This window comes from Populus euphratica, unplaced genomic scaffold, assembly GCF_000495115.2.
Source record: "Populus euphratica unplaced genomic scaffold, PopEup_1.0 scaffold213.1, whole genome shotgun sequence".
NCBI lineage: Eukaryota > Viridiplantae > Streptophyta > Magnoliopsida > Malpighiales > Salicaceae > Populus > Populus euphratica.
Genome location: NW_011499916.1, coordinates 310,908 through 322,099, shown reverse-complemented (window position 1 = coordinate 322,099; position 11,192 = coordinate 310,908). Strand labels below are relative to the sequence as shown.

The 11,192-nt window shown below is 29.3% G+C and overlaps 1 protein-coding gene across 1 annotated transcript; it reads right to left on the bottom strand.

Moving 5' to 3' along the window:
- Positions 1–1,496: 1,496 nt before the first annotated feature.
- Positions 1,497–2,347, bottom strand: LOC105134581 (uncharacterized). The gene has a single exon (XM_011039040.1). The coding sequence runs from the start codon at positions 2,249–2,251 to the stop codon at positions 1,574–1,576; it is 678 nt and encodes a 225-aa protein (XP_011037342.1). The 5' UTR covers positions 2,252–2,347; the 3' UTR covers positions 1,497–1,573.
- Positions 2,348–11,192: the final 8,845 nt, after the last annotated feature.

The window sequence follows — 11,192 nt, the reverse complement described above, 5'->3', positions numbered from 1 at the left end:
AATCTTTGTAGATTGTTTACATTTGCATCCTCCATATGCTTCGTTACACGAATGCAGTCAAGCATAAATTTTTAAAAAAATCATTTTAATCCAAGAATTTAAGTTAATAAGTAATTAGAAATAATGATGGTAATAATTTTATAATCATTTGATTTTTTAGATTTCACCATCCTATCAAAAAAAAGCATCTCAATCAAGAGTTTAAAGTTTTAAATTGTTATACAAGATTACAAGACATGATTTATAATAAATTCACTTCAATCCTTGTATTCAACTAACCTGCATTAAAAATAATAATGAGGTTATCATGAGTAGTTCTGCCACCGTTGGCCTGTTACAGGAACAAATGAAGACAGTACAAAAAAGTGAAGTGTTAAAGATGATTGTTTCACCTGTTTCTTCCCATTCTTTCTCACTTGTACCAACTATTGTTAGAGTAAGATGGAGCTTTTTCTTCATCGAGTAAAGTAGAGCGAGGCTTTCCTCAAAATTATCAAATTTCCATGAGATATTCCATGAACACCAGATACAAAATCATCCATTTGTTGCTGTCTTCATCATTATATGGAGCCACTCGTCCACAAATAGCAATCCACCCTTGTAAATTATTGCAGTTTTCGTCCCGATGATGCAGCTAAAGTAAACTTGAACTGCCATCCCAAGAGTGTCATCTGTTCTTTCATCATCCATATGCAGGAGGATTCTCAAGTCTTCTCCACAAACCCGTCTTTACAGAGCAAATGTCTTCCCTGGGGCGTACCGCTTTGTAATCATGAAACCAACAGCATTACCATATAAACCGTGTTTCGGAGTTACCATAGTCAGAAATGGGAGACCCAAGTACATAGATACGGTAGGATTCCATAGACCGATTTCCAGGTGGAAGTTTTGATCCATTGTTGCAGAATTTGGAACGTTCACAGGGCAAAGCAATCCTTTGCAAGAACCTACCTTGACAGGCTCCATTGTACTGGTTTGAAGATATGGAAATGGCAAATCTGCCAAGTTTTGGCACAGGCAATAGATTTTTTGATTGCCTAAAACTAGTGAACAATCCTTCAGGTTTTTCCTGTATATGGCCAGGAGACGAGAGGAGAGCAGCTGCTTGTTTTTGGATCTGAAAATAAGCTGGTGTCAAACAGTCATTATCATGTACCAAAACGAGGATTGAATTCCCAAAGGGTATCAAGCTGAGAAATTAAGGACTGGGCAAACTATAATCCGAAAGTTTTAGCATATAAGCAATGAGAGTAGCAGCAAAACAGCACCAGGGAACAGTAATGATAACTGAAACTTGGATACACTGAACAAATTAGACAGGCCATGAAGCATCTTCAATCAAATCAACATGAACACCAATTAAATCAAATGAAACAAGATTCAGTCAGGAATTCTCGGTAAAGATATATTCAATGAAATTGAAACCCTTGTATTCTTATCAACACTAATTTCATTTCAATCTCATATCTAATAAGACTTAAAAAAGAAAAAAGAAAAACAGAACAAAAAAACCTCAACTACGACTGTTTGCCTACTATTTCATTACATTTAACAGAGCTCACAATCTGATAAATTAAGCCTCTTTCACATATCTTTGCTTAGCCAATCTTGGTGAACTCCTAATCCCGCCAATAACAGCCTCGGATCCACTCTCTCCGCCACTTTTCTTACCTTTCTTTCCACCCCTTGATTTCTTTTCCTCTCTGCTAACCTCCTCAGTGACCGTCTTTGCCAAATCAGCAACCTTCACATTGTGATTATCCTTAGCTACCCTTTCAAAATCACCCACTAACTTCCTTGCTAGACCCCTTTTAATCTTCACAGTTTCCTCCAATTCTTGATCCCCCTCTTCACTCTCCTCCTCGTCAATCAACTGCAAGAACCTCCTCTTCTTTGTCACTTTAGGAGCTGGAGGAGGCGAGACAGACCCACCCCTTTTCTTATTGCGCTCTTTCTGCCCATCCGGGGCCAAATCATTCTTCTTCGGGCTAGTTTTGGCTAATAACTTGACTTTTTTTTCGCGGAGTTTTCGTAGTTTCTCAGTATTTCCTTCGATTCGACCCTGATATCGAAGGCGGGTGAAACTGAGCCCTCCCATGGACCAGTGAGCTTCATGAGCCCATGAAAGAAACGGATCCATAACAGGAACTGGCGGGTCTACTCGTTCAGCACTGTGCCTTACATCGGTGTAGATTCTGGGGCGAGGGAGGGTGCTGCCATAGAATTTTCCAGGGCCTAGAGGAACTACCATTGCTGGGTTTTTTCTGTGGGGAATTTCGACAAACAGGTGGTTGGCTATGATTTCAATGGGGACGGAAGCGCGGGGTTGCCAAGAGAGGGGTGGTGGCTGCTATTGTTTTGTTGGGGTTTATAAAGAAGAGGGTTTTGGGGCGTGTGTTTTGGGCGGGTAATGTTGGCGGGTTATTTCGGCGCTAAATATTGGCGCCTGGGAAATTTTGGTGCGAAAACGGAAATGTTTGGGTGTGTGTGAGTTGGACATGGTCTTTCTTGACACGTGGCAATAATAGTCAATGTCCAGATGCAGAGGTCAATTCACGCTCTATTACACCCATCTGCCGTGCGGGTCGGGTCAATTTCTTTTTAACATAAAATAAAACATTTAAATTATGATAATCTGAATGAATCATGTTAATTTGATTAGTCCACAATTTAAGATAACCCAAAAAGAATTAAAAAAAAAATCTTGAGGCCAACAAGATTAATTTCAAAAAATAAAATTAAAAAAATTAATAATTTAAAAAACACATAAAAGAAAAAAAATTAACTTGGATGAATTTTATGAACCTACCACCCTCAACATAAAATTGAAATAAGAGTATTATTATTTTTTAAATAAGCTAGCAAAGAATCAAAACTAAATAGATAAATAACATTAAAAAAATTAAGTGACTAACCTGCTATCCAGAATAACTCTATTAAAAAAAAAAGCATAAAAAATAAGAAATCTCAAGACTCAATAATTTAATGTCAAATAATAAAATTAAAAAAAAAATTCAAAGTAACTTGTATTAATTTGACCAACCCACGACCTGGAATAACCTTGAAATAAAAAAAATAAAAAATTTAAGGTCCAGTAATTTAATGTTAAATAACAAAATAAAAGCATTTAAAAATGTATCGAAGTTAAATTAGGCTGACTGTTAAAACAAGTAGCTTCAGTTATGAGACCGACATGATTCTAGACATGATTCTATAGGAGAGAAAAAAACAGAAATATTAACTAAAAAAATAATAATTAAAACAATAAGGATCAATTTTAATATAAGATACTAATAAAAAAAATAGTGAAGAATTAATAAAAAAAATCAAGATTGGATAAAAAAACAAATGAAATAAAATGCTAATCAAATTGATTAAAAGAAAAAAAGACAAATTAAAAAAATAACAAAAATTAATTTTTCTAGCAAATAAATAATTTTTTTGTTTTTTTTTCCCTCCAACACCAAGAGGTGAAATAAATTAATGGTTAGAAACAATAAAAATCAAGAATTAACCTAACATATCTTTCATATTAATTTTTTAATGATTCGTCTAGCCACCCATTATGAAAAAAAAAGAAAAAAGAAGCAACCTTTGCTCATTGAGCTTTGTTTTGACAGCATAAACACTGTTGCTTGTACATGAAAAAAAAAAACAATAATGAACATCAAATATAAACAACAGGGCTCCCATGTTAAGATTTTATAAGAAATGATAAGAGTTTATAAGAAAAAGTGAAACTGGGCTGAATTGAAATGCCACTAGGGGCCAAATGAACAGCCGGTGGTAATCCCCTTCACTAATGACTAAGCTTCACGCAAGTAAGGTTGTAGTCTAGTGGTGGGAGGGGCTTGTCCCCATCCTTTACACTTGAGTTCGAGCCTTACTATTTATTCTTGTCATTCTCGCGGTGTCTTACCTGCTCACTAGGCTTGCAAGATATTTAGTGGGCCGTGGGGATTAGTCATGGTGCGCGTAAGCTGGCCCGGACATCCCACGTAAATCAAAAAAAAAAAAAAGAAAAAAAAAGCATTGCCATGGAAATAGAGCAATGAAAAACAAAGCTATTACAATATAATTTGAATGATGCAAAGCAATTAAAATTTTGAAGATTAAAATTAAGGGTTTAAAAAATACAGGGCTACTTAAAGTTTGTCTTGTATTTTTTTTGTTTTAATTTGATTATTATATATTTTTATTTTTTTAATTTAAAGTGTTTAAATTAATTAACACGTATCTCGAATAATTCCTCAATACTCTAAAGTTAACAATTATATAAACTTTTAGTAATTTTAAAATTTATAAAACTCAAATTAATAACATCTAAAATATAAACTTCGAATCTAACCAAAATTAAATCTATTATAATTAATTACTACATTATTTACTTTTAATGGTGGTGGTATAATTTTATTACATCTTAATTTTTAATATATCTTAGTATCGTATGGTATATTCTAATCTATTTAATATTTTTAGGCTACCATAAAATTCTTAAATTATATATCTATATTGCAAAAATTGTAAAATAGAACACAAATTTAGCATTAAAACTGGCTTAATATTTAAAATGGATAATTTTTATCAGTCACTTTATTTTCACCATATCTAATAAATGGTCTACATCCATTGCTGGGCAAAAGAAACCTGCCTCTAGCCCCCGCTGGCCATCCATATGCCAACCATATATACATGGCATGCTCTAACCTTGAAGTCCAAGTCCTTTCCTGAAAGATGATCTGACAGAGAGAATGAAGAACTGCAGCAACCAAGAAAAACAGGCAATGAATAACAGGAAAATGATAAAAAAAAAATTAATGCATAAAACTGACAATAAACCGATAGGTAACTGTGGGTGAAATAAAAAAGAAGAAAGAATGAAGAACCTGGAACCAACGCACGGTAAGAAGAAAGCAAAATATTCCAGTCAATCGCTCCAAAATCTACCTTTGGTCAACCATATCACAAAAGCACAAACTGCACCAAAGAAAATGAACAAAACATCACGCAAGTTATAAACAACGATATCAAGAAAAATCACCACCCAAATGATGGCATGAGGAACCAACCCAAATGATGGCATGAGAAACCAATAAAGGAAAGCTTGCAAGCAGGAAAATGCATATAAAAACATGGTACAGGGAATTGCTCCGAAAAGAAAAGAAAGATGTACGTCCCCTCCATCTTTATGACGAAGGTAAACTCAATGTGTTTTCTGCAGCTGTACTTGGCCAACCGAGAGAAGTTCCTTAAAAGGCAGATGGGCATTTCTGGAAAACCATACCAGAGATCATTAACTGGAGAACAGAAAATGATGGGAAAGATTCTAAGAATGGGACTGTTGGAAAGAAACCTCCTTCACATTCTAAAATTATTGATAAAATCGGCTCACTTGACTCGTTGAAATTGGATGCTCTTGCTGCTGCTCAACCATTTGTTACAGAGAACAAGAACAAATGCTGCAGCTTTATAGACGTGCTCGAGTCTGAAGCTTAGCCAGTGCGTAGACATTATGCTCACCGTGTTGGAAGGTTCCCTTTTACTGAAATTTTGAAATATATATAGGAGTTCAAAGCTAAGAGGTATTTGATAAAACTTAGAATTCTCCGGTGCATGTGTGTTGAATTTTCCGGTGTATGTGTGTTGACCGGTGATGACAGTACTGGTAGTAACGGAGGTAGAAGTAGTGATGGTAGTGACAGTGTCACAGTGGCATACAACTGGTAGCAGTGGTATATATCTGTGTTCATCTTACAACTGGTTTTTATGCTCCTCAGCTTCTCATCACACGGATTTTTTAAAATGAAAAATTTAACTGAGAGTTAAAATTTCTTTTTTTTTTTCTTTAACATATTGAGAGATAAAAATTCTGCTCCATGCATCATTTGTTTCCTTCCTGCTCTTGGCCTATGCTATTGCTCCGCTGTGCTTCTAGGCTGGTGACCGGTGTTCGCCTGGAAAAGTTGGTGGTTATAGTTTTTAGCATGGTTTTAAAATCCATTCTGGCTTGATGGGTAAATTTGCGACCTGATTAATCTCAAACTAAAATCAGGTTAAATTTATAAAAATACAGGGATAGTTTAAAACCTTGCTGACTCTGGAGGTTGACTTGGTGAATTTAGTAAGATTCGGTTAACCATCTAGTTATAATTTATTAATTATTTTTGTATTAAAATAATATCATTTTGATTTATAAAAAAATAAAACACTGGATTTTTAATTTTAGAAAGCTATAAATATTTGTAGCCTTTGAAAATAACAAATGAAAGGAGGGGATGTGATATTAATTTTAAAATTATTACTTAAAAATAACAATCAACTAAGAGCCACAGCGACAACAAAATTGATAATTACAAAAAGAACTAATCATCATAACTGACGAGTCTTGATTTAATTAATGTCTTGTCTAGTTGTATGCACCAGCCTTAGCCTCAGTGCCTGCTTTATTCTATGGCAAAATTATTTTTGCGTACAAAATAATATTAATGTTTTGAAATAAGATTAAAAAACCGATTATTATAAACTTATTATAATAATCAAGGCTGAGTTAACTTAAAATATTCTGTTGATTCTGCAGTTGAGATCGTAAATAACCAGATAAAAAAATAAAATAAATTATAAGATTTAAAAAAATTGTGTTAATTTTTTAAACTTGTTATATAAATTATTAAACTCGAAACATCAACTTAAAAAAATAATAAAGTTTAATTTTTAAGTAATCATATATTAAATAATGAATTAAAAAAAATTAATTATATAAAGAATTTAAAAAATAATTGAAAAAACGAGAATTAAAATAAAAATATAAAATAAATGTTATATTTAATTGAATGGTGAAATTAAAAAAAATTAATTTAGCAAAAAAATAAAAAAAATGAGGTTCAAAATTGACATAAAAATAAAAATAATATTGTAATCAAAAAATGAAATTGAAAAAAATAATAAATTTTACAAAAAGATCAAGAAAAAAATTAAAAAATAAAATAACAAATATAAAATTGAAAAACATAATACTATCAATTTGAATTGAATGGTAAAATTAAAAAACAATAAAGCTTTTATAAAAAAGACTAAAATAAAAAATTATAAATTCAAAAAATAAAGATCAAATTAGAAAATATAATATTTGATAAATTAAGATTTAATGATAAAATTAAAAATAAATAAATGTTTTGTAAAAAAATTAAGATAAAATATGAAAAATCAAAATAATAAGATTGAAGTTGGAATACATAAAATATGAAAAATTAAAATAATAAGGTTGAAGTTGGAATACAGATAACTAATAGGATAAAGTTGTAACTTTCAAGGAGAGAGAGATCAAGACGTGCTCCACAAGCTCCATGTGTGCCAAACATGCAATTTATTTTTGTTTTTTATTTGGATAAATAAAAAAAACCATTATAAAAAATAAAAAAACCTCCTTGGCCTCAACCTTATTTTTTATTTTAAGGTTATTTTTATTATATTATTGTATATTTTTATTATTTTTTATTTTTTATATACGATAGGAATACCAAATTACTTCTAACTTAAATTACAGTAACAAAAAAATTATTATAAAAATATCCATTAATGTTAGGTTTATTTAGAGGCATTCTAATGGTTTCAGTATGTAATTAAGATGAGAAAATATTTACTTATTCCTCATCTATTTAGAAATAATAAATAAATCACACGAAAAGAATCAACATTCTTCAAAGCCAACTCGAAGTATTTTTTAGGTGAATGACAAGAACATCTCACGTTACAGTGAACATTACAAGTGGATGTAGGGTTCCGAAGACAAATTAGGTTTTTGTCAATTTGAGAGCCTTCTGCCATTGAAGTCATGCTGTAATTACTCTCTTTTTTTTTAATGATTTTCTTCTAGGAAATTGCTAGAGAAATTAGTCAAATTACGAGTGACGTACGGCGAAGAAAACTTCATTGAAATAATGTTATAATTTGAAAAATGCACTGACATTGAATAATATTTCATGTTATTATTCAATAATTCTTTCGTTACTGTAATTGAATTAGGAAAAAAAAAAGAATTCTTCCTTTTACAAATTGTTTCATATATATATATATATACATATATATATATATATATATTATACGAAGTAAAATATTGTTAGATTCAACATTTTGATTGATACAATTTGTAAAGAGGGCAAGATATCAAAGTCTCGAGGTTGTGTAACTTCGCATCGTGACTTACATGTTCCTTGAGAAGGGAAATTGTTGAAGTTACAAAGGTTTGGTGTCATGGCAAGCAAGGTTGTGCACCTAATATTTTTAAAGTTTGTATGAGAGTTGTCTTGTGATTAGGGTTAACATAGGTATTCAAATAAATTTATTCATGTATATATTAACTAATTTTATGAATTTTAAAATTAATTTCAGTGGGAGTGGGGCTAACGAGTGGTGTCCTTCCTGGTTATAAATTTTTATTTATCTTGAGGTTTGTAAGATTTAAATTGATGATTTTTATAAAACAAATATATAATTTAATTAGTTAAGCTACACTTTTAAAGAAGTTGTTTTCTAATAATATAATGTAATTTTAAGATAATTTTATTATTATATAATGTAATTTTGAGGCAGAATATTTTTTTCGTTTTAGTAATGTTTTTAAAAATTTTAATTGAAAATTATATTTGTGTTTTTTATTATTTTAATATATTAATATTAAAAAAAAATTAGAAATAAAAAAAATATCATTTTAAATACCTTAAAACAAAAAATAATTTGAAAAATAATTATTAACATAATACCAAAGATTATCTTTACATCATTACATGACTACAAGTAAGAATTTCAAGAAATAAATCAAATATTTACATGTCTTAATTCAAAAGAACATATAACATTCAATGATGCATGCAAAGGATAACATTGGATTTGGATTAAAAATTTATTTTATTTTTGTAACCTTTTTTAATGTTTGTTTGTTTTCTGGTGATTATGTTTTTAAAGTATTTTTTTAATATTAGAATTTTTTTATTTATTTTTTAAAAAAATTATTTTTCGTATCATCATGTTAAAACTATAAAAAATACACTAAAAAACTAATTTAAAATAAAAAATAAATTTTAACAAAAATAATAGAATAAAACTCATTTTTAAATAATAAGATCCATGAATCTTTACTTAAAGATGTGAGGGAGTCATTTTTTTCTTTGATTGATATGGATATTCAGGTTAGTTTGTACATATCTTAATTAATCTCACGAGCTTTGAAAACGTGTACCTTAACTAATCTCATGGGTTTTAAAATTAACGATCATGTAAATATTTAATCATCTTGAGATTTGTAAGACTCAAACTATTAATTTCTATAAAGCAAATTTATAATTTAACTGGTTAAGATATACTCTTAAAAAAAATTATTTTGTAATGATGTAATGTAATTTTGAGGCAGATTATTTTTTCATTTTAGTAATGTTTTTAAAAAATTTAATTGAAAATTATATTTTAGTGTTTTTTATTGTTTTAATATACTGATATTAAAAATAAATTTTTAAAAATAAAAAAATTATCATTTTAAATATTTTAAAACAAAAAATACTTTAAAAAACAATTATTAACACAATACCTAATATTATCTTTAAATCATTACATGATTATAGGTAAGAATTACAATAAATAAAACAAATATTTACATCTCTTAATTCGAAAGAACATATAACATTCAACGGTGCATCCAAAGGATAACATTGGATTTAGATTAGAATTTTATTATTATTTTTACAACCTTGATAGCAAATCATTTACGAAGGGAAGGGAAGATGAAACATTTTTTCATACAGAAAATACCTAAAAATACAATTAAAAATTCTCCATGTTCTAGCAGCAACATTGGAAAAACCGCAGCTATCATTGTCATGGCAACATCACATCCTTGGGTTATCCATATATTATATTTTTCGAAATAAAAATAAAAATAAAAATCCCTGTCCGAAAAGAACATGTTCCAATGAACTAATGGCTAGTCTTGCAGTTTACATCTTAAAGCCCTTGACCATTCAAGTCATTTTGTAATGATTATTTTTAATGATTTTCTCTCAGGAAATTTCCATGAAATTACTAATGATGCGTCGGGAACAAAACTTAGTTGAAATTTTCTAATTTGGAGAAGTTCAATGCCATTGAATTTCTGCAGGGTAATAAATGTGAATAGATTGGAAGGTCAAGCTTTCATCATGAAGTTACTCATTTCACCTTTGAAATAATTTGTTTTATTTTTACAATTTATTTTTCACATTAATATATTAAAATAATCTAAAATATTAAAATAAAAAATTTAAAATTTAACAAAAAAAAAGTTGAAGAGCAACCCTAAAACACCTTTGTATCTTTAACAAGTTACCATTCAATGTATAAACATTTAAAAAATCAACTTCTTTCTTTAAATATAATATTCATTTTAAATCAATAATTTCTTTTGATATTATTCAAAATCTATAAATTTAGTCTTTGTATTACCAATTGGAGTTAATTAAACTCATTTTATATAATCAAATATAATTGGATTATTGTTATAAAATTAGATTTATGAATTTATTTGAGATAAGATGATAAATAAAAAGGGTTGACTCAGTTTTTTAAATAATTAAAATAATATTATTTTGAATAATTTTTTCTAAATGAACAAATCAAGAGCATTATCTTCACCAAATTAAACTTGAATTGATCAAATCAACATGTTGGCTAGTTAATCATGCTTTTTTCTTCATCAATCCAAGTCAATTATAGGATAATTTAAGTTCTATAACAACGATAAAGAAAGAAGAAATGAAGCCACGAAACCAAAAGGAAAATAATACCCTAAATTAAAAAAAAAGGAAAAGAAAAAAAACAGTAAAATCGTTGTTCCTCTTTTTAAACCAAAAAAATAAAAATAAAAAAATAGCACCAAAATTATTTTTAGTAAAAATAAATAAATAAAGTCTTTGATAAATCCTATGAAAAAGTCCAGTATGGACCAAGGCACATCAGCAATAATCAACTACACTACATCCTCACCATAAACCCAAACCCACTAGACCCAAACACCAACACTCCTCTTCCACGTCACCAAGCAGACACCTCTTCCAATCAAAACTCCAAAACGTGCAACTAGTGAGATATCTTTACCATACCTTATTTCTACTTACCGTGACCTTCCTGCGCACGATAACATGAAAAACATACCTAACAAGGCGCGA

Coding starts and splice junctions, on each gene's coding strand:
- LOC105134581 (XM_011039040.1), bottom strand. CDS start 2,251: ATGGTAGTTCCTCTAGGCCCTGGAAAATTCTATGGCAGCACCCTCCCT.